This window comes from Suricata suricatta, chromosome 14 (assembly GCF_006229205.1).
Source record: "Suricata suricatta isolate VVHF042 chromosome 14, meerkat_22Aug2017_6uvM2_HiC, whole genome shotgun sequence".
In the NCBI taxonomy this organism is placed as follows: Eukaryota; Metazoa; Chordata; class Mammalia; order Carnivora; family Herpestidae; genus Suricata; species Suricata suricatta.
The window spans coordinates 80,091,219-80,115,844 of record NC_043713.1 but is presented as its reverse complement, the minus strand read 5'-3'; the positions used below and the strand labels follow the sequence as shown (position 1 = coordinate 80,115,844).

Sequence of the window (24,626 nt, the reverse complement as noted above, 5' to 3'; positions counted from 1 at the left end):
TGTGGAAACTGAGGCTTAGAAGTTCCATGCTAGTCAATGACAAGCACCTAAGAGTCCGAAGGATGATTAGTGAATTAATGAGATCCTTTGAAAGTTCGGAGTAATAATACTGCTAATAGCTAACGTCAATTTAGTTGTTACCGTAAACCAAATACGTTTAATCCTCACTATAACCCTATGAGAAGAGGAGTTATTCCTCTTATTATTATTATTACTATTATCCTGGTTCTAAAGATGAGTAAACTGATTTTCAGAAGTTAGGCAACTTGCCCGAGGTCACTCGACCGGTAAGCGGTAGAGCCCGAATCGCACTTTAATCACCATGTTGCCATTATTTATTTTATAACTATTGTTAATCATTTGTGAACCTTATTTTGTTGCTAAACTTTAGTGTGACTTACTGTTTTCAGATAATGATCCTGTTATTTTGCATTGCCACTCTTTATATACGATTCCACATAAGACCCATTGTTTGGTCTTCTCCTTGATTGCCATGTAATCGTCACTATCTTCGACATTTGTGAACTGTCTCAAGCTGTTGGGGGTTTTTGAATGAGGGAACTTTCAAAATATTAGGAATGTCTTCTCAAAATACACCTGCACATTTTTCATTCATGGAAGGAAAAGAGGGAGAGAAAAGAAAACCAAAAACTCTTAGGAAGTGAGCGATTTGGACAGGTCTCTTGGCAAGTGCTTACAGATCTGGGTAATATGTGACTGCATTTCGACAGAACAGTGTATAGTCTCAAATGTTCTAATTCTTTAGGGAGCTTTTAAATAGAACAGTTGTCTATTCTTTAATCTGTCAAATAGTCATTGAACCTTTTGTTCCTTGTGTCTGCCTTTCCAGACAAGTAAGGATCTGCTTCTTTAGGAGACAAAAAAGACTGGGGGTTGGGAGTGGGGAAGGGGGCCGGGTGGTAATAGACCCTACATTGTCCAGCTTGGTCGTGTAGACGCAGGGAAGTGGGGGTATAGCCTAAGCAGCAAGTGGCAGACATCATTCCTTTTCTCTGGCCCTCATCTGTTATCGAGAAGAAATGTGTGCCACCGAAAAAGTCAGATTGGAAATTATTATTTTTTCAAACTGTAGGTCTCTTTCATTATTTGTAACCACCTTTATTGAGGTATAAATGACACATAATCAATTGCATATATTTAAGTGTACGGTTTGATGCTTTGACATGTGCATACACTCCTGAAACCATCACTACGGTCAAGGTCATGAACATATCCATCATCCCTTGTGATGTTTCTTTGTGTCCTTTTCAATCCCTTTCTTGTCAAGTGACCATGGTTCTTCTTTCTGTCAGGACACATTAGTTTTTACTTCCTAGAATTTTATAGAGGTGGAACTTTATGTCTGGTTTCTTATGCTCAGCATAATTACGTTGAGATTCATGTTGCAGCGTGCGTGCATGTGTCATAAGTTCATTTCTTTTTATTGCTTGGTAATATTCCATCGTATGGGTGTTTCACTGTTTGTTTATCCATCCACCTGTTGATGGACCCTCTGGGTTGTTTCTGGAGTTTGGCTATCATGAACTTGTGAATGTGAACAAGAGGTATTTAACAAAATACCTCTCAGGATAGGGGGCATGATTGGATCATACAGTAGATGTATATTTCACTTTTTCAGAAATTGCCAAACTGTTTTCCAGAGTGGTTATATAACTTGCAGGCCCCCCCCCCCCCCCCGTAACATATGAGAGTTACAGTTACTCCACATCTCTGTCAGCACTTGGTATGGTCAGTTTTTAAATTTTAACCATTTTAGTGGGTGTGTCACTGCCTCATTGTAGTTCTAATTTGTATTCTTGGTGACTAATAATGTTGATCATCTTTTCATGTGCTTTTTTTTTTTTTGCCATCTGTATATCTTCTTTGGTGATATGTCTAATTGATCAAGTATTTTCCTCCATTTTTTATTTCTTTGGTTTTTTATTGAGATTCAAGAATTCTTTTTTCTGGATACAAGTTCTTTATCAGAATTGCAAATGTCTTCTCTGAGTCTGTGGCTTGTCTTTTCATTTTTTACCAGTCTCTTTTGAAGAACAGAGGTTTTTAATTTGGAAGAAGTCCAGGTTTTCAATTTTTAAAATTTATTTATTATTTAAAAATTTTCTTATTTACTTATTTGTTTTTGTTTGTTTAATTTTGAGAGAGAGAGAGAGAGAGAGACAGACAGACAGAGCATGAAGCGGGGTGGGGGCAGAGAGCGAGAGGGAGACAGAATTCGAAGCAGGCTCCAGGCTCTGAGCTGTAAGCACAGCGACCAGATCATGACCTGAGCCGAAGTCGGACGCTCAGCCGACTGAGCCATCCAGGCGCACCTATCAATTTTTGTAAAAGTGGATCATGCTGAGGAAGCTTGGCTTACCCCAAAGTCTCAAATGTTTTCTCAAAGGTTTTAGGTGTATGACCCACTTTGAGTTAATTTTTGTATATTGTGAGGTGTAGAGACATATATGTATGTATACACATATATAAATTTTTGCATATGGATGTCTAGTACTTTTTGTTCAAAAGACTGTCTTTCATGAATTTTTACCTTTGTTGAAAATCTGTTGTCCATTGATGTGTGGGTCTGTGTCTGGACTCCAGTCTATGTTATTGATCCAGTTGTCTGTGCTTATGCCCATACCACATGGTCTTGATTACTGTAGTTTTATTATACAGTTTGAAATCAGTGTTAGTCTTCCAGCTTTGTTCTTCTTTTTCAAATTATTTTAACCTCAGTATTAATTCAGTCAACAAATAGTTATCGAACCAGGGTGGATAAAGCCAGAAGATTGGCAAAGATGCTATTCTTTTGGTTGAGAGAGAGAGAGAGAGAGAGAGAGAGAGAGAAAAGAAACATACGAATGAATATCACAATTTCGGGTAGTAAAAACTGCCAGGAGGAATAAAAAACAGCAAGTGGGGATAATGTGGTTAGTTTGATGAGTTTAGGGATGATCTTTCTTGGGGCGCCTGGGTGGCTCAGTGGATTGAGCATCTGACTTCGGCTCAGGTCATGATCTCAGGGTTTGTGGGTTTGAGCCCCGCGTCGGGCTCTGTGCTGACAACTAGCTCAGAGCCTGGAGCCTGCTTCAGATTCTGTGTCTCTTTCTCTGCCCCTCCTCTGTTCACACTCTGTTTCTCTCTGTCTCTCAAAAATAAATAAATGAAAAAAAAAGGAATGATCTTTCTGAGGCGGTGATCATTTGAGTGGAATCCTGCATGACCAATATTATTCTCAATTTTGCTTTGCTTAATTTAAATAAAAACAATTCTTTGTGGCATGCCTAGGATTTTGTATACATTCAGCAATTAAAATGTAAGTATATTCAGTATACTGGTACATCTCAACATCACAGGTAGGGAAATGAAGGCAGTGAATAGTGAAATGACTCCCCCCCCCTTAATTTAGCGGTCATGGTACCGAATTTAGCTTTTGAGGTTGCTTGTGTGCCCAATTTCTGCCTCGCTCAGCTGACAGAACTGTCTGTATTCTAAACCCTCTTTCAGCATATGGTGCATCCTTTACATTTACTTTTGTTTTTCTGAAAGATAACGTACGGTGACTTGAGCCGAGAGGAGCAGCAAATGGAGCTCGTTCTCAGACTCCAGGCTTTTGGTTTATCTGATGCAGGTCAAGTACATTTTGTCCCAGGCTCTCCCTGGTGGCCATGTTTGTTTATCTCCTGTGGGAGTAAATAAACTTGCCTTGCTGAAAAAATGACAATTCTGTGCCTCTCCGATTGCGCCTGGGGTGTCTTTATTAATGCCGTGTCCCCGTGTAAGCTCAGAATTTTGACCAGAGCTGCTCAAAAGCAGGGACCACCGCTAAGATTACTTACCCTTAGTGCACACGGTCAGCATGGAGACTGTTGGAGAGTCGCACAAGATCCTGAAAAAGCAGAGCCAATTCACGTTTGTGATTGTCGCTAGTGGGCCTTGGTGGACTTTGTTAGGCAGCCACAGAACAATAGGATGCTGTGCTTATTCTTCTTTCCCTTTGGGACTGAGGTGGCACTTGCCATCCAGTGCTGGCGTCTCTAAGGTGAGGCAGATCCTGCCTTACTTTTAGGGAAAGGCAGACGCTGATGCTGTGGGGGAGTGGAGTGCTGCAGCCGGAGCGCTGGGTCGCTGATCTAGATTCAGACGCCCTCAACTGCAGCTCAGTTCATGACGGAGTTTTGGAGGGCTGAAGTTGTGTGTGCTGCAGTCCTTGACAACATTGAAATATGGACAGTACGATTCATGTTTGCAAGGAGCATTGAATTCAGAGAGGGAGACAGACTCGTGTGCTGGCATCAAATGAGTCTGATAAAGCTAGTACTAAACTGAGATAGAAATTTACCAGTATAGAATATTCTGTTTAGAATACATGTGTACTTGTTTGCTGATATATATACACACACACACACACACACACACACACGCACCCCGTGGGTCTGTCTATACGACATAAATATATACGTACATACATGTGTATATATACATACAGACATATCATATGTTTTTGTAAAGGTGATGTATTCCAGATTCAAGTCTTTATCATCCCATTAAGCCATTCTGTTGAACCGTGGGCCCGCTCACTCAAGGACTGTTGTGGGACTGCTGCATGCCAGGCGCCACGCTAGGCCCTGGGGGGCTGTCCGGGCATTGGGTAACAGCAAGTGTGCAAGCGCTGAGGCGGGGAAGTTCTTGGAGCACTTCAAGAGCACAAGGGAAACTGAGGCGGAAGGTGGGGTCTGGACCACACAGGAACTTGTAAGGCCTTCCGATGTCGTGTGGACCACGGAGAGGAGTTTGGATTGTATTTTAAGAACAGTGTAAAGCCATAGAAGGGTGTGATCAGGGCAGCGGCAGGCGCTGGTCAGTTTAAAAATATCCCTCTGGCTAGCCTGAAGGAAGGGGTGTAGGAGACATGAGTGGACTGGGGGGGAGCAGACGAGTGCGAGAGAGGCTTTGAACTAGGGCAGGAGCCATTTGTAGAAGAACTCTGAGGCCGTCTGCTTTTATTGCCTTGTCATCAGAGTTGAGATGCTGACCAGTAAAATTCCATGAGAAGATATTATAAAGACAGAGCTATTCACTACCATTAAAAAGCTGCCTTAACTTTTTTCTAGCTTTTGTTACTTAGAATGCTGGTCCCCATTGACTGCCCTTTCTTCATGACTTATCCTTTTCCTACAGGATATAAAAATTTAATTAGAAAAGAGGAATATTCTTGTAATCTGCAGGAAGTACCAAACTATAAACTTTCTCCCTAAGGACAAAGATAATGATTTTTTTTTTTTGGAGCAGCTGGTAAGAAAGATATACCCAATGTCACTTTATATTTAGTTAAGAAACTGAAATTAGACTTTGGATCCCTAGTTTAAATTCTCTTCTTAGCATGGCAGTCTTGAGAATAAGTTCCTGAAATTATCAGCCTACTTGACTGTTGCCCCACACCACTGGGGGAAGAGGGTGCCTAGATAAAACAAAAAATTCAGCATCATTGTATTTTCTCTTTGGTTTGTCAGCATTTTTTTAAAAAACTCACTTGACATAAATAAGTTCCTAGCTGCAGAGAACTAAGCCTTTGTAGAATCTGCGTTCACGGACGGGGGCAGGGCGGCGGGAAGGGGGTGTTTAGATTTCTGGTGTGATTTCCCAGAAAATCATGTGGGTTTGCAAACTCTCCTGCAGGTAGGGATTCTGTCTTTTGTTTCTTGAGGCTCACTCAGGCTCATGTGTTTTAGGCATTTTGTTTTATTTTATTATTATTATTTTTAAAATTCTTCTAACGTTTACTTACTTTTGAGACAGACAGAGACAGAGTGTGAGCAGGGAAGGGGTAGAGAGAGAGGGAGGCACAGAATCAGAAGCAGGCTCCAGGCTCTGAGCTGTCAGCACAGAACCTGACGTGGGACTTGAACTCACGAACTGCGAGATCATGCCCTGAGCTGAAGTTGGAGGCTTAACCGACTGAGCCACCCAGGCGTGCCCCTATGCATTTTGTTTTAGACATGGGTTTGTGGTAGTGGTATGTGTGTATGTGCACACACATACAGTCTCAGCTCTTTCTAAGGGATGGGTGTGGTCCCTACCTAGAGCATGTATGAGCTGAGATCCTTAGTAAATAATAATGCTGGAAGCTGGCCAGTTAGAAGGTTTCATCAGGGGCCGACAGGTATGTGTGTTAGAACGAGCAAAAGGGGGACACTCTTCCTTCCCTCCCCCGCCCATGGGACTTTTTCTCTGTCCCCCTTTTCCCCATGTCTTTTATCCTACCTGTTTTTTATCCTTCCTCCAAATTCAGTCAACAGCCATTCATCAAATGCCTACTATATACAAGGGAGGACTGGAAATTTATCTGTTTCTTTTCATCTTGTCTGGACCCACGATATTAATCACCTTGTTGATAAACTCAAGTGGAGTTACAGTAATTTGCCTCCCGTAGCACAGGTGCATTTACATTACCTGTTTTTTTGATTTTTGATTTTTGTTTTTTGTAGACTAAACTCTCCCATTTACATCCATACCAGGTGGAAGATAGGGCCAGGCATAGAGATGTGTGGCCTTAGTTCCTAATATTTCAAATGTCTGTAATCCTCGGGCCAACCCTGTAATATTAGTCTTGTTAATTCTACTGTTTGTCTTTACCCTCACTAAGAATTAAGGGTTTGAGCGAACCCTACCTTCTCCTTATTTGTGATAAGCATCCTGCACACCACAGAATTTTCAGTGATTGAACACAAATATTACATGTAAGTAGGAAGAAGCTTTCAGTGATTACAAGTGCTTTTTGAAAAAAAAAAAACAGCTAAGGAAGAAAAGTTTAAAATGTATCAAAGCTCAAGTAGATAAGATATAGACTAGAACTTTTAATTTCTAATTATATGCTGTTTGAAATAATGCAGGGGCAGCCCCTGAACCCTGAAGTTACGTTTATTAAAAGGCAGAGTAACATAAATGATACATATGTCAACACGGCCTGCTGTGATACTGACATAATTATGCATGGGAAGAATCTCTCCTGCTGTGAACCACCAGTAATAATAGTGGTAACAAAGGTGAGAGCCGATGTTTATTAAGCCTCTGCTCTGTCCAGCCTTTGTGCTAAATGCCGGTTACTGAGTTCCCTCTGTAAACACCCCCCTTCCCTGTTCACTCTTAATAACATGATAGGTATAATTGTAAGTTGTAAATGAAATAAGAGTTTATTTAATAAAGGGGTTAAGAGACCACCATCGGCCTTATCTCCTGTTGCCAGTCTACCTGGCGGGTGGGGCGGTGTTCACCCGGCGTCACCTCCAGCAGGGGAAGTCACTTCCGTGATGTCTTCTGCATCCTCAGCATCCACAGGATGCCGCGTAAGCGTTATTCCTGTAAAATATGCAAAGGTGAGAACGTGCGGTGGCGATAGGACAGTGTGGGGGTTTAGATCCTGCTCTTAGAAATGGTTAGAAATAAGTAACAGAGGGGAGTGGTTGGAAGTTTGATTTTTGGAGTTTCAGAGTTGGCGCATGGCCGCCAGTAAACGTGGCAGTCATTTTTATCAGCCATAACACATGAAGGCAAATACTTCATTACTTGGCCCTTGCTCTCAGAGCTGGTGCACAAATGCTGAAGAAAGGCATGTGTGATCAACGTGGAGAGATCTTTATTCATAATTCGTGCGTTCTTATTTAAATATATAGTATTTTTGGTGGTAAAATTATAAATCTGTCCTCTTTCTGTCCCGACAGTCTATCTCAATATAAATTCTCATCTCTGTCTTCTTTTTTCTCTCTGTCATCCCTTTTTTGGTACCGAGTACAGCCACCTTCAGGGGTAAGGAGCGATAACTTACTGATGACGTAAGTCATGCTGGTGACTCTAGCACGTGGACATTCCAGCAGCATTTTAAACAATCTTTGTTTTCTTATTTGGGATTCATTTCAAACTTAGAGAAAAGTTATAAGAATAAGAATAGTACAATTCAGAATACAGATGTAGACGGCGTACCATTTACCCAGACTCCCTGCTGTTAACTTTCCATCCCATTTGCTTTACATTCTGTGTGTGTGTAAACACACATATAGAATATTTATAATTTTTCCCCAAACAAAATTTGAGGGTAAATAACATATATCATAATCCTTTACCCTTAAATACTAACGTATTTATTCTAAGAATAAAGTTATCCTGGGGGTGCCTGGGTGGCTTAGTCAGTTAAGCATCCGACTTCAGCTTAGGTCATGGTCCCACGGTTCATGTAGGGTCTGTGCTGACAGCTCAGAGCCTGGAGCCTGCTTTGGATTCTTTGTCTTTCTCTTTCTCTGCCCCTCCCTCATTCTCTCTCGCTCTCTCTCTCTCTCTCTTTAAAAATTTTTTTTTTTACATTTATTTATACTTGGAGAGATAGAGTGAGACAGAGCATGAATGGGGAGGGGCAGAGAGAGAGGGAGACACAGAATCTGAAGCAGGCTCCAGGCTCTGAGCAAGCATTCAGCACAGAGCCTGATGCCGGGCTCGAACCCACCAACTGTGAGATCATGACCTGAGCTGAAGTCGGACGCTTAACCACCTGAGCCACTCAGGGACCCCTCTCTTAAAAATTAAACATTAAATAGAGAATAAAGTTATCCTTTAAAAATTAAAAAAAAATTTTTTTAGTGTTTATTTATTTTTGAGAGGCAGGGAGAGGAGACACAGAATCTGAAGCAGGTTCCAGGCTCTGAGCTGTCAGCACAGAGCCCGATGCAGGGCCCAAACCCACAGAACGTGAGATCATGACCTGAGCTGAAGTTGGTCGCCACCCAGGTGCCCCTAAAATTTTTTTAAGTGTGTTTATTTCTTTTGAGAGAGAGGGAGAGAGAGAGCGAGAGTGAGCAAGAGCATAATGCAGGCACATGTGCGGGGAAGGGGCAGAGAGGGAGAGAAGAGAATCCCAAGCAGGCTCTGCACTGTCAGTGCGCAGCCTAACATGAGGCTTGATCTCGCAAACAGGGAGATTGTGACCTGAGCCGAAGTCAAGAAACACGCTTAGCCAGCTGAGCCACCCGGGCGCCCCTCTCTAATTTTTAACTGTAGGAATCTTCCCATTCATAATAATCCTTTCATCTGACCTGTTATATTGCAGCTGTGCCAGTTGACCTAATAATGTCCTTTATAGATTTTTCCTCTTCTAGTTTAGGTTCTGGTTGTTTTTAGTTGTTAGATCTCTTTAATCTGAAATATTTCTATAGCCTTTTGTTTTTTTTTTTTTATTTCTTGAGAGAGAGAGAAAGAGAGAGGGCAAGCACGAGGGTGGGGAAGGACAGAGAGAGAGAATCTCAAGCAGGCTCTGCACTGTCAGCACAGAGCCTCATGCAGAGCTTGAACTCACAAACTGTGAGATCATGACCTGAGCCAAAATCAGGAGTCTCATGCTTCCCTGAATGAGCCACCGAGGCGCCCCCATATGGCCCTTTATCTTTTGTGTTACTGATTTTTGGGAAAAGGACATCTCTTTCTCTTTAAAAAAAATTTTTTTTAATGTTTTTCATTTATTTTGAGAGACAGAGAAAGCACTGGCAGGGGAAGATCAGAGAGAGAGGGGGGTTACAGAATCTGGAGCAGGCTCCAGGTTCTGAGCTAGCTGTCAGCACAGAGCCCGACGTGGGGCTCGAACCCATGAGCTGTGAGATCATGACCTGAGCCGAAGCCAGACGCTTAATTGACTGAGCCACCCAGGCGCCCCTCCCGTGGCGCCCCTCCCTTCCCCTTTTAAAATAGAAGATTTCTCATTTTAGTATTGTCTGATAATTTCATCATTATTGGATGTCACCCTGAGAACTATGTAGATGATATTGTGTCCTTTTGATATTGTATCTGGAGGTACACAATGTCCACTGATGACGTTAGTCATCATCAGTGGTCACCTGGTTAAGAGTCTGTCCGATTTTTCCTTTGATTAGAATATTTTCTCACTTGTAACTAATCAGCAGTTGATGAGGAGACAGTGTGAGACCACGCCCGCCCGTATCCTCTCCTCCAATTTCTCCCTAGGTTTAGAATCCATTGATGATTGTCGCCAAATATAATCTTTTCTGTGATGCTTGCTGATTGCATAGTAGAAGCGTTTAACGTTATGCTTCAGCTTTTTACAAGGAGTAGCTTTTTAAAAACAGATACTGAAATGTTTTTACACATTTTGAAATATTTCTTTCCAAATTAAAGTGCAAGATGTAGAAACATAAACTTGTGCCTTATTCTGAACTTTTTCAATCCAAATAATTAGGAAGGGAAAGGAAATTTAATATTTTACATTTTTTTCATGCTATGATGGGTGGGCTTATTTCATGTTTAAAAAAATGCAACTCAGTGGCACCTGGGTAGCTCATTCGGTTAAGCGTCCGACTTCGGCTCAGGTCCTGATCGCGTGGTTCACGAGTTCGAGCCCCATATCAGGCTCTGTGCTGACAGCTCAGAGCCTGAAGCCTGCTTCAGATTCTATTTCTCCCTCTCTCTCTGCCCCTCCCCAGATGGTACTCTGTCTCCCTCTCTCTCAAAAATAAAACATAAAAAAAAGAAAGAAAAATACAACTCATGTTAGTGAATAAAAAGTTTTTCTTTTTTGATGTTTATTTTTTCTTTCAACGGTGTATGCTTATTGGCTTTGTTGAAGGGAAAAACAAATCCAGAACATATGTGTGATTTTAAAAAGAACTCATTTAATAGAAAAATTATATTTTCTTCTGACTCCTATTAAATTAAAGCTTAAAACTAAACAGTGTATATTCTATCCACCATAGACCTGGTAGAATGGTGCCAAACTTTGTAGAGATGTTTAGGACTTTGGTTCTTTTCCCCTAATGGCCCGATTAAATGTAAAATTTCATTGCTTTAAATGGGTTCTGTTTATAGGGCTACCCAATATGGTCTTCTTCAGCTTACAGTCCTGTAGAAAGAACCCTGAGCAGCTGTTTTCTCTTTTTTTTTTTTTTAAATGTGTGTTTGTTGCCCTGGTTACACACACCTGCACGTTTACAGGTGCGGGGCACAGAACACCGCTGGGTGAAGCGCTGTGCAGGTGCCAGGGTGGTAACAGAGATGAAGAGAGGTCGACCGAGAGTTCTTTGCCCACCGATATTAACTTTGTTCAGATATCAACATGTAGTGTTTTCAAGGACATGAGGAGGCTTTATGACAAGTTTTTGTCTTATGTGCTGGTGGACATTTGCTTTGGAAATTCTTACTAAAATTGCAAGAGCACATAGATTGGGGAAGATAAACTCCTTTACAAATTGGATAAGAATTGACTGAGTAATAGACATACTCATCTTTTTCTTCAAATGAAGAGTTGATGGGGCAGGTCTGAGAAGAGCCTTTGCCGTCTGACCCTTGCATTTCTTCTGACAACCTCTTGTGACACCACCTATGACCTGTGGGTGTGGGAGAGCGGTGACAGGCTCCCCCCACGCCCTCGTCCTTCCCTCGTAGCCACAGATATTTGAGGAATTGGGTGTTAGCTCCTTTGCTTGGAGCCGGAGGGACATGTTACACATTGGTGCTAAAATAGACAGGCTCCCTCCCTTGAGAGCTGCCTTTCCAGCCTTTAATCTGATGCTTGGAGGGATATGTGAATAGATTTCTTGTTGATACCACCTCGGGGAGGCTCGGGGTGCTGGAAGAAGTTCGGGCGGGAGCAAAGTGGGCTCGGCCGCACGGGCATCTTTGGGGAGAACAGAGAAGTCACCAGAGCAGGAGAGGTTGGGGCCACACATTGCAGGGTCCTGGGAAATTCTGTTCCTTTATGGTGAGTATTTTATTCTGACTAAAAAGTAAACTCCTACTTCCAAAGGTGAAACTATAAGGGCTGCTTCTGTGCTAAGCATTTTATGCGTCTTATTTTTATCTCACAGCAGTGCTGTGAGTTAAGTTGTTCTAAGTATAGTGAGCAACCCAGAAATCATAAAGGAAAAATCTGATACATTTCACCATGCCACGATGAATTTCTGTGGAAAAAGAATACCACAGAGTGAAAAGTGCAAAAGCTAAGATGAATATTTGCCACACATAAAATAAAGAATCATTTTCTGGTTGTATCACAAACTCCTTCCTATAAATCAGCCGGAAGAAAAAAATGCAAGAGAAAACGAGGTGTGACCAACTGACAACTCATAGAAAAGGAAGAAAAAGGGGCTTTGAAAATATGAAAAAGTGCTTAGTCTCATACGGGAATGCACACTAGAATGGTACTTTTCCCCCCATGAATCAGAGCAACAGAGATGAAAAAATTTGGTAACATATGCAGTCTTGTCAAAAGTGAGAGAAAACAGGGTCTTTCATGCTCAGTTTACAGGAGTCGAAACTGGTACCTTCTTTTAAGTGCAGTTGGGGAGATTTGTCAAAGTGAAAGGCAAACTCTTGCCAAAGCAGTTTTCTGAAAATGTAATTTGGAGATGTACTTGAGAAAGTGCATACCGGTGACTGTGAAGGGTATGTTGTGCTGCATTATTTGTAATAACAAAACCTAGGCATAAGGTAAATGTCCTATAATAGTGATTAGATTCTGGGTGGTATATTCATACGGTAGAATAAAGTGTAGCCATTAAAAAGAACGCACTGCTATTGAAGGATCTTGAAGGATCTTCAAGTTGTAGTAAGTGAAAACATTGGGGTATAGATCAGGAGCATGCTGTGTGTGTGTGTTTGTGGAGGCAGTAGATGAGTTAACAGTGAGACGAAATAGCCCGTGGCCACACGCAGCTGGACTGTGAACCAGGGCCGTCTAGCTGTGCCCGTGTTCCTACCCATAAGGCTTTGCCACCCCATGCCAGTGATTCCCAGCCTTTCACCCCACAGGGTCTCCTCTTTTTATTTTATTTTATTTTTTAATAGTTTATTGTCAAATTGGTTTCCATGCAACACCCAGTGCTCTTCCCCACAAGTGCCCTCCTCCATCACCACCACCTCCCTCCCCCTCCCCCTTCAGCCCTCAGTTCGTTTTCAGCATTCAGTAGTCTCTCAAGTTTTGCGTCCCTCTCTCTCCCCAACTCTCTTTCCCTCTTCCCCTCCCCCTGGTCCTCCATTAGGTTTCTCCTGTTCTGTTAGACCTATGAGTGCAAACATATGGTATCTGTCCTTCTCTGCCTGACTTATTTCGCTTAGCATGACACCCTCGAGGTCCATCCACTTTGCTACAAATGGCCATATGTCATTCTTTCTCATTGCCATGTAATACTCCATTGTATATATATACCACATCTTCTTGATCCACTCATCAGGTGATGGACATTTAGGCTTTTTCCATGTTTTGGCTATTGTTGAAAGTGCTGCTGTGAACATTGGGGTACATGTGCCCCTGTGCATCAGCACTTCTGTATCCATTGGGCTCTTTTTTTTTTACACATAAACTCAATATTCTGAAAAAAAAATGTTTCCAAACTTGCATTTATTATATAATAATTGGTTTTCCCTTTCTTCTTTTTTTTACTAGAAGGCAGCATTATGTCTTCTGAAAAAAATTGTTTCCAAATCTGCATTTATTATATAATAATTGGTTTTCCCTTTTTTATTTTTTTTGTAGAAGGCAGCATTATGCCACCCTGCTTCAGACTACCACACCAAGTAACATAATTGTTTTGCAGCCACAAGCAAAAGGCATTCGACATTTTAATTAGTTTATGTAGGTAGACAGGTGGGCAAGACTTAAAAAAAGATTTTTAAAGTAATCATACTGAATGCAAAAGTATGGGATGCTAGGATGATAGGTATATAAATTAAGGTTGGGTTCTCCATGGGTGAAATTTTATCTTGATTGTCTGACAGGCTCTCAGAGGGAGTAAAATACAAACTAGCATTTTTTCCTTTTGTTCTGAGCCCTGTGATTTTTTCCCCCCTAGGCCAGTGAGAATCATGTCCAGATTCTCCTAAAACACTAGTGAGATGGTACAGGAAAAATTAAAAATAAAATAAATTTCTGTTAACGTAAACAGCAGGCATGCTGATAGATTACGTGTGCATTCTTGCCTCTTCTGATTATTTGTTGTCAGAACAACCTTATTTTTATTAATATGGCTGTCAGTAATATCTAACATTTTGTACTTAGTGTGCTCCAACTCGGATAACTAAGCATCTCAAAGTCCACACGTACCATCTCTAACACTTAATTTTCTTCACCGCTTTCCATATCTCCAGTCCTCTAGTTGACTAGGATCCAACCTAGGAGTCATTCTTACTCCTTCCTTCCTTCCTTCCCATCCCATGTGTATCCCTTAGGAAATCCCATGGGTTCCCCTCAAGATATTCCTAGTTAGATTCTTTATCACTCCTCCTACTCTGCCCCCTTGGTCCTTGGTCCCATCATTTCTTGTCTGGGTTATTTATCACAGTAGCCTTCTTAACGGACTTGGGCGCTGTCCCTGCATGGTAGTTTGAAAGGCGATTTAAAAATATAAGTTACACCCTGTCGCTCCTCCACCTAAAACTCTCCAGTCCTTTCGCATTTTACAAAAAATAAACGCTGACATTTTTACAGTGTCTCCGAGGCCCTCCATCTTCTGGTTTTTCTTGACCTCACTGGCCTCATCTCCCGGTCTATCCCTTGCCTGTTCTGCTCCAGCCCCACTGGCCTCTTGGATACATGTCAAATAGTGTCCACCCCTGTGCCCTAGATCTTGCTCCTCCCCTTACCCAGCATGCTCCTCTCCTACACGTGGGCGTGTTGCTGCCTTCTTCCAGGTCTTGTCACATGTTACCTTATCTTTGAGGCGCTCTCTGTGTATTCTGCATAAGTAAAGTAGCATCCTCCTCGGGGCACCTGGGTGGCCCATTTGGTTGGGTATCTGACTCCTGATTTCAGTTCAGATCATGGTCTTGCGGTTTGTGGGTTTGAGACCTGTGCTGGGGACATGTGTGTTCTCTCTCTCTCTCTCCCTCCCTCTCTCTCCCTCTCTCTCTCCCTCCCTCTCTCTCCCTCTCTCTCCCTCTCTCTCTCCCTCCCTCTCTCTCCCTCTCTCTCTCAAATAAATAAATAAACATTAAAAAAAAAGTAGCATCTCTCTCATTCTCTATTCCCCTCTTGCTGCTTCTTGTATTACCATCTGACATTTTATGTATTTGCTTTTATTTTATTTTTTGGTTTTTGTCTCCTCCATTATAAAGAAACCATCTTGAGGAGAGAGATGTTATTCTATTAACTGGTGTGTCCTCGGTGCCTATATATAAGTATACAGTTCTGGGGCGCCTGGGTGGCTCAGTTGGTTAAGCGTTACACTTCAGCTCAGGTCATGATCTCACGGTTCGTGGGTTCGAGTCCCACGTCGGGCTCTGTGCTGACAGCTAGCTCAGAGCCTGGAGGCTGTCTTCGGATTCTATGGCTCCCTCTCTGTCTGACCCTCCCCTGCTAATGCTGTCTCTCTCTCTCTCTCTCTCTTATAGATAAATAAATAAATAAATAAATAAATAAATAAAAAACATTAAGAATAAGAGTATACTGTTCATTGGTTTTTAGTATATTCATATGCTGCATTATAATTTTAGGACATTTTCATCACTCAAAAACCCTGTACCTATTAGCTATCCCTCCTTTTTTTTTTTTTAAAGTGTTTATTTATTTTGAGAGAAAGAGAGAGAGCACGAGAGAGGGAGGGACATAGGGAGGGAGAATCCCAGGCAGGCTCCACGCTGTCAGCATAGTGCCCGACGTGGAGCTTGAACCCACAACCTGTGAGATCATGACCTGAGCTGAAATTAAGAGTCAGACACTTAACTGACTAAGCCACCCAGGTGTCCCTAGCTATCTCCCTTCCTAAAGCAAGCACTAAATCTACTTTCTGTCTCTATGAATTTGCTTATTCTGGACATTTCGCATCAATGGAATCTTCCAACACGTGGTTTCTTTAATTTAGCAGAATATTTTCGAGGTTCATTCAAATTGTAGCATTTATCAGTACTTCATTCCCTTTTTTTCTCTTCAATGTTTTTCATTTATTTTTGAGAGACAGAGAGAGACAGTACGAGCAGGGGAGGGTCAGAGAGAGAGGGAGACATAGAACCTGAAGTAGGCTCCAGGCTCCGAGCTGGCAGCACAGAACCCGACGCGGAGCTCAAACCCACGAACTGTGAGATCATGACCTGAGCCGAAGTCGGACACTTAAGTGACTGAGCCACCCCGGTGCCCCATTACTTCCTTCCTTTTAATGACCAAACGATATTATGTTGTATGGATTCTCAGTTTGTTGATAAAACAAACTTCAGAAGTGTTATTGCTGTATTGTGGATGATAGATCAGCGGTGGAAAGAACTTGCCCAGGTCACTGAGCTAGTCCGTGGTAGGGCTCAGTTTTGCACCTAGCTGATCGGAGTCCTAACCATACTGCTGTGGAACCTTCCATGTCCGTAGTGCACGACTTGCAACAGCTTTTCACCTTTGCTTTCTCTCTCTTTCACGGTTGTAAAACCCTCTCATTGGGCCAATGTTTATTGAGAAGTCTCTTGAAAGTTCATTTGAATATAAGTACCAGGACTCTATATTTAATAATTGACTTATATTCCTGGGAGTATTAAATTAGCCTCTAAAGGTCCTGGGTAGTTTGACTTCAGAAATTACTCTTTTTTACCACAAACATTGGTGACTTTTAGAATCCACAAAGGAAATCTTACTGGAAACTCAACGAGGAATTCTTTGAAGTGGGGGGCATTCATGGTGGACTTTGTTACTGGTATGTGTTTAAAAATTTTTTATTTTGAAATAATTTCAAATTTATACAACTACTGTAAGCATAATGTAGCTTTTTTTTTTTAGTTTTTACCCAGATTTTCCAGCTAATACTCTATCACATTTGCCTCCCCCCAGGTGTATATACCCTGTATAATTTTATTCTGAACCATTTGAGAGTAAGTTGCAGACATGCTGTCCTGTTACTATAAAATACGTCAGTGTGTAGGGGCTCTGGGTGGCTCAGTTGGTTAAGTGTGACTTTGAGCCCCGGGTAGAGCGCTGACAGCACAGGACCCTGTTTCTGATTCTCTGTCTCTTTTCTGCCCCTATCCCGCTCATGTGCACGCGCACGCTCTCTCTCAAAAATAAATAAACATTAGAAAAATAAAAATAAAATACTTCAGTGTGTGTTTCCTAAAAACATAGACGTATTTATAGTACACTTGTCAAAATCAGGAAATTCACATTATAATGATATCATTACATTATCCATCTGACATTGTCGAATGTCACTCATTTGGGATTTGTCTCATGTGCCTCATAATTAGATGAGATAATGCATTTTTGGCGGGAATATCACAGAAATGGCACTTGTTCTTCCCAGTGCATGATGTCAGGAGGCACGTGATGCCAGTTTAATCCATAACTGGTAATGTTTACCTTTATCAATTGGTTAAGATAGTTATCTGTCAAATTCCCCACTGTGAAGTTCATGAGTATTTATTGATTTTTATTGTTTTTTTTTTTTTTTTTTTTTTTAGAGAGACACACACACACACACAGAGTGTGAATGGGGGAGGTACAGAGAGAGAGGGAGACACAGAATCTGAAGCAGCTCCAGGCCCTGAGCTGTCAGCACAGAGCCCGATGCGGGGCTCAAACTCAAGAACCGTGAGATCATGACTTGAGCCAAAGTTGGATATGTTACTGACTAAGCCATCCAGTTACCCCTGAGTATTTTTTTTAATGTTTAAAAAAAAAGTTTTTTTTAAATTTATATTTGAGAAACAGAGAGACAGTGTGAGCAGGGGAGGGTCAGAGAGAGAGGGAGACACAGAATCGGAAGACAGGCTTCAGGCTCTGAGCTAGCTGTCAGCATAGAGCCCGATGTGGGGCTTGAACCCATGAACAGTGAGATCATGACCTGAGCCAAAGCTGGACGCTTAACCGACTAAGCCATCCAGGCGCCCCACCCCTGAGTATTTTTTATGTGTTAATTAACAAGTAATTAATAAACATTTCGTGGGGAGGTACTTTGAGTTGCTGTAAATACCCTATACTTCATGGAGCCCCTGGGTGGCTCAGTCGGTTGAGCGTCCAACTTCGGCTCAGGTCATGATTTTACGGTTCGTGGGTTCAAGCCCTACATTGGGCTCTGTGCTGACAGCTAGCTCAGAGCCTGGAGCCTGTCTTCGGATTCTGTATCTCCCTCTCTCTCTGACCCTCCCCTGCTCACGCTGTCTCTCTCTCTCTCAAAAATGAAGAAAAACATTAAAAAAAAATTTTTTTTTTAGTGTTTTATTTATTTTTGAGACAGAGAGAGGCAGAGCATGAGCTGGGAGGGGCAGAGAGAGAGGGAGACACAGAATCTGAAGCAGGCTCCAGGCTCCGAGCCGTCAGCACAGAGCCCGACGCGGGGCTCGAACACATGAACGTGTGATCATGACCTAAGCCGAAGCCGGACGCTTAACCGACTGAGCCACCCAGGCGCCCCAAATAAAAACATTTAAAAAAATTAAAAAGAAAAATACCCTGTACTTTCTGTGATGTTCACTCACTAGTTTTAGTGTCCTGTGACATTTTTGCCTGACCTATTAATGTTACAGTTACCAAATGGTGCTTTCCTAATTGTTACTCGTATATTTATTATATATCATTCTTTGTGATCCTACCTCCAAGAGCTCTCTCTTTGTCCCCATGTATTTTATTGCAGTTAAATATACATAACAGAAAATCTGTCATTTTAATTATTTTTTAAAACTTAAATTTTTTAAATATTTATTTCTGAGAGAGACACATACATACAGCGTGAGCAGGGGAGGGGTAGAGAGAGAGAGAGAGGGAGACAGAGAATCCAAAGCAGGCTCCAGGCTCTGAGCTGTCAGTATAGAGCCCCATGTGGGGCTCGAACCCACAGACCTTGAGATCATGACCTGAGCTGAAGTCAGATATTCAACCAACTGAGCCACCCAGGCATCCCTAAAACTTTAAAAAATATTTATTTATTTATTTATTTCGAGAGAGAGAGAGAGAGAGTGTGCTAGTGGGAGAGGGGCAGAGAGAGAGGGAGACAGAATCCTAAGCAGCGCAGAGCCCGACATGGGATTCAATCTCATGAACTGTGAGATCATGACCTGAGCCAAAATCAAGATTCGGATACTTAACCGACTGAACTGCCCAGATACTGCGTCATTTCAGTGATTGTTAAGTGGCAGTAAGCACATTCACATCGATGAGCAGTCACCGAGCACATCCATCTCCAGAGCATTTTCCACTTCGCAGCTGAAACTCTATACTTGCTAACGACTAACACTCCCATTTCCTCCTCCCGTTCCTGACAGCCACCCTCCTATTTTCCGTCTCTTTGGACTTGACTACCCTAGGTCCATCATGGAGAGGTAGCGTCTTAGCGGTATTCGTCCTTCTGTGACTGGTGTGTTTCGCTTAGCATAATGTCTTCAAGGTTCATCGTGTTGTAGCGTGTGGCAGAACTTCTAACTTTTTCAGGCTGAATGATATCCACTGATGTATGTGATCACATTTTGTTTATCCATTCATCCATTGATTGGCCCTTGGGTTGCTTCCATCATTTGGTGGTTATGAGTAATGCTGCTATGATCATGGGTATACACATATCTAAGTCCCTGCTTTTAGTTCTTTTGGGTATATATCCAGAAGTGGAATTTCTGTATCATATGGTTATTCTATACTTAACTTTAAGAAGAACCTTAATTAGTTAGAAGAATTAGTATCCATATGGACTCTTAGGTTTCTTATTTTATTCAGTGGTTTGTTATCTATTAATATCATTTTTATTTCAAAAAAAATTTTAGTGTTTATTTTTGAGAGAGAAAGAGAGACAAACAAAGCATGAGTGGGGGAGGGACAGAGAGAGGGAGACGCAGAATCGGGAGCAGGCTCCAGGCTCCAGGCTCCGAGCTGTCAGCACAGAGTCCGAAGCGAGGCTCGAACTAAAAAACCATGAGATCATGACCTCAGCTGAAGTTAGATGCTCAACCGCCTGAGCCACCCAGGTGCCCTTCACTTTTTAATTCTGAGGTACAAATTGTCTAATTTGGCAGGTAGGAGTCCCTTTAGGCTGGCTCTTGTGTCCTGACATGTCCTCACTGCAGCTGGATTCTGTGGCACAGAAAGGCGTTCCATGCTCATCGCTAGTGCCCCAGACCTGGCACCAGCTTTTTCTGCAGGGAACCCTGTTCCTTTCATTGGAGAACAGTATTTAGAAACCACGATAAGGGTGCTGGTTGTGCTGATGGCTACTGGGGTGTCATTGCTTACGGGCCCTTTTAGGAGAAGGAGCTAGGAAAACATGTATGCATGATACATATGCACATATACCTACCTAGAAACCTACATATGTATTTCTATACCTATCTCTATATGTGTATTAAAAACTAGAGTTTACATTACCTCTGATTCTTTTTTATTTAATTTTTTTAATGTTTTATTTATCTTTGAGAGAAAGGGAGACAGCATGAGCAAGGGGGGGGGTCAGAGAGAGAGGGAGACACAGAATCTGAAGACAGGCTTCAGGCTCTGAGCTGTCAGCACAGAGCCGGACACGGGGCTCGAACCCATGGACCATGAGATCATGACGTGAGCCGAAGCCAGATGCTTAACTGACTGAGCCACCCAGGTGCCCCACATTATCTCCGATTCTGATCTAACACCAGAGTTTATTTGACTTTTTCCCTTTCCATAGGTATACTGCCTCTCCAACAGTGAGAAGCTTGGCCCTCATTATCCTCAATATGTTTATTCATTAGTTTCTTTACTTGTTTAATTCTACTCCACGTGTTCAATCTCCTGGACTGTCTTTTTGGGCTTTGGGCTTGGCTTAATACCCAGACCCCCAGTGGGACTGGGGTCCCACTGACCGTGCCCCCAGCCCCGTCCATTGTGCCGGCAGGATGCTAGGCTCCTACCAAGAGGAAGTCAAGGAGGGGGAGTGACCAAGGAGAAGAGGGGGAAGAGGAAGGGAAGGGCTTGTATTGTATTTTTTTAAAGACTTCTTAAAAAGTTTATTTGTTGAGACGGGTAAGGTCAGAGACAGCTGGAGGAGAGAATCCCAAACGGTCTCTCCCTGTCAGTGCGTAGCCCAGTGTGGGGACTCCATCTTACGAACTGTGAGATCATGACCTGAGCCGAAATCAAGAGTCTGGACGCTCAACCGACTGAGCCCCCAGGCGCCCCTGGTTCTGTACTCCCGTTAGCTGCTCTCCCCCTCGGCCTTCTCGCCGCGGTGGTGTGGGCAGTCGTGCTGCCAGAGGCTTGGTCCTCATGGCTCTCTCCATCTTTCTCTCCCTCAAGATGGTTTCACCCAAACATCACTGGCGTGGAGGCAGAAAACCTGCTGTTGACGAGAGGCGTTGACGGCAGTTTTTTGGCGAGGCCCAGTAAAAGTAACCCCGGAGACTTCACCCTCTCTGTCAGGTAAGTGGCAAGAAAAGGGGAGCCCTGAAAGGGTTTTTCAGGTAAGAAATGTGGAGACCACTCCGGGACCGCTGGTACCCTCGCTGCTGGCCCCTGGCGAGGCCTGGCCTGCGTGTCAGCTGCGACTGGAGCTCCCTGGCCTCGGGCGAGGCCTCCTGGGACTGGGCGCCGGGAGACAGCAGAAGGGGCCTCCTGATGGCGTTTCTTCCCCCCGAGAGACCCTGCCGTCGAGGTGGCCAGAGCGTCCCCACTGCCACTGCGGGATCCTCATTCCCCTCCTCCTGAGCCTGTTGCCCGCATTTTCCCTTTTCCTTCTGTCGATTTCTTCATGGGAAAAATGCTTTTGAAGAGTTTTCTTCAGACCGCTTTTCTTTTTCAAGAAATTAAAAAACCGCTGAGGAAGTTGTGGTCCCGCTTGTCCCCCTGCCCAGTCCCATCCCCTCCCTCTGTCCCCAGAGGAAACTGCCATCGAGAGGTTCGCATAGATCCTTCCTGAGTGTGTTTTTATATTTGCACTGTCTTGCTGCTATTGTGAACAACATGAAGTTGGTTTGTGTGTTTTTAGAATTCACATACACAGGCCTTAGAATGTATCTATTATTCTGCAACTTGCATTTTAAGCTTTTTGAGGTCTGTGCTGGTACATAGAGATCTAATTTTTTATTTTTTTATTAAAAAAATTTTTTTAATGCTTTATTTATTTTTGAGACAGAGACAGAGCATGAACAGGGGAGGGGCAGAGAGAGAGGGAGACACAGAACCGGAAGCAGGCTCCAGGCTCTGAGCTCTGGGCACAGAGCCTGACGCGGGGCTCGAATCCATGAACGTGAGATCATGACCGGAGCCGAAGCCGGCCGCTTAACTGACTGAGCCACCCAGGCGCCCCAGAGATCTAATTATTAATTGTAATTTTAATGGCTGCATTCAAATGATGTGACCCTACCACAGTTTGTCCAGTCCTCTGTTGTGGGACAATTGAGTTGTTTTTATGTTTAAAAATTTTTTGAACAGTATGGCCAACGCATTTTACTCACTTCCTTATTTGAAAATATAATAATAAAAGCAAAGTCGTAAGGCAGGAGGGTTACACCTCCCCTGGAATCATCTAGAGTAAGCAGAATAAGTCTTTGAGAGAAATTCAGTTTCTAGAAAAACTGTCCCACCCGCTCAAAGAGACCTCTAACAGGATGTTGGCCACACTGTTTAAAAAGAAAAAAAAAGTTAAACAAAGTGAAAACAGTGTCCCACAGTAGAAGGTCGGATCTGTGGGGGGTTTGTTTAGGGTCCCTTTGGGACCTGGGAACTCTGTTTTTGGCCTAGACTGGTTTTTGAGGAGCCCCGTCCTTAGCTTTGACCTGTGTTTCAATACAAGGACTGGGTCTTGGTGAGTCCTCGGGGCTTGAGTCAGCACGGCCCTCTGCCTCCCACCGTGTGACCTTGGGGCTGTAAGAGCTTGGTTGGAGAGTGGGTGACGGTGATGATGATGGTGATCGTAGACACGATCGGGGACTTGACACAGGTGCCAGGCCCTGTGCTGCACGCTCCCCAGCAACCTGTGACTAAGCACCACAGTTACCGTCATCTTGCAGGGGAGGGAGCGGGGCCGGTCATAACCTGGTCTCACAGATCCTCAGCGAGAGCCGGGACCAGACGCACTTGGTGGGGTGTTGTCTTCCTTGCCCCTCAGCTTTTTATTTTGAAAATGTTCTGGCTCATAGAAATGTCGAAAGATGAATATACATTCTCTTCACCTGCCAGCATGTTGTCATGTTTGCCCCTTCTGAGCGTGTGTTTGTGTATATGTTTTTTTCCGCTGAACCTTTTCAAAATAAATTGCAGATAATCAAGATACCTATTTTTTACCTTACTTTTGTTTTATTTTAAAATTTTTAAAAAGATTGTAATTTTAAGTAATCTCTATACCCACTGAGGTGAAGAGTCGTTTGCTCCACTGACTGAGCCAGCCAGTCGCCCCTATTTTCACCTTTATTGTATTTTGTTATTATCTTAAGTTTGTTTATTTTGAGAGAGAGAGGGAGTGTGATCAGGGGAGGGGCAGAGAGAGAGAGAATCCCACCAGGCTTAAAGTGCAGGGATGCAGGGCCTGATGCACACCTTGAACCCGTGAACCACGAGATCACGACCTGAGCCAAAATCAAGAGTTGGACCCTCAGGTCTTGATCTCAGGGTTATGGGTTTGCGTCCGTGTTGGGCTCCACGCTGGGCAAGAGGCCTGCTTGAGAAAGACAAAACAAAAAAACTTCAGTGCGCATGTCTGATAAGCAAGAGCATTCCCCTGTTTAACTACACAATCAGTTATCAGGGGCGCCTGGGTGGCTCAGTCAGCGAAGTGTCTGACTGTGGCTCACGTCATGATCTCACGGTCTGTGAGTTCGAGCCCCACGTCAGGCTCTGCTCTCAGCCCTTCCAATCCTCTGCCCTCTTCTCTCTCCGCCGCTCCTCCGTTCGCGTGCACGCTTTCTCTTTCTCTCAAAAATAAACATTAAAAAAACTCAGTATCTTAAAAATAATCTTTTTTAGAGGTAATACATTTTAACCTTGCTTCAATAATATTATCTAATATATCATTCATATTCAGATTTCCCTGGTTATTTCAGTAATGGCTTTTGAAGTAATTGAGAGTGTCTGTGTCCCATTCCGTGTCCCAGCTGCCACCCCACACTAGATTCAGGAGGGTCTAGTCAAGGACCATTCATTGCATTCAGATTTTATGTTTCTAGTCTCTCTCTCCTGACCTTTTCTTTTTTTTCCTTTCTTCTGGCTTTTTGGCCGGTTTGGCTGTCATTTCGTGGGTCGTCCTTCCATCTCAATTTGCTGATCGTTTCCTCATTTTTAAATTCAGATGACACATCTCTGGCAAGTGCACCGCAGAGGCGGTGTGAGGCCCGCCCCGTCACCTCACAGCAGGAAGCACAAGGGCCTGCCCCTCCCATTTTTAAGGCTGTTCAGTGTTATTTTATTTTATTTTGAGAGAGAAAGAGAGAAGATGAGCATGTGCAAGAGAGCGGGGCGGAGCAGGGGTGCAGAGAGAGAGAGAGAGAGAGAGAGAGAGAGAGAGGGAGAATCCCAAGCAGGATGCAAGGCTTGAACTCACGAACCGTGAGATCATCACCAGCGCTGAAATCAAGAGTATAGCACGTCACTAACGGAGCTTCCCGGGAGCCCCTTGGGGGTGTTCAGTTTAATCACTTGGTTCAGGTGTTTGCCGGATTTCCCATTGTAAAGGCACCATTTTCTTTTTGTGTTTAGTAAGTGGTCTGTGAGA

At 43.1% G+C, this 24,626-nt stretch overlaps 1 protein-coding gene across 2 annotated transcripts in view; it reads left to right on the top strand.

The window, feature by feature from the left end:
- PTPN11 (protein tyrosine phosphatase non-receptor type 11) overlaps positions 1–24,626 on the top strand; it is an 83,376-nt gene that overhangs the window by 942 nt on the left and 57,808 nt on the right. For both annotated transcript variants that reach the window (XM_029921750.1, XM_029921749.1), the window contains exon 2: positions 21,218–21,340. In XM_029921750.1, the coding sequence (XP_029777610.1) occupies positions 21,218–21,340 (123 nt within the window). The remainder of the gene's footprint in view (positions 1–21,217; positions 21,341–24,626) is intronic.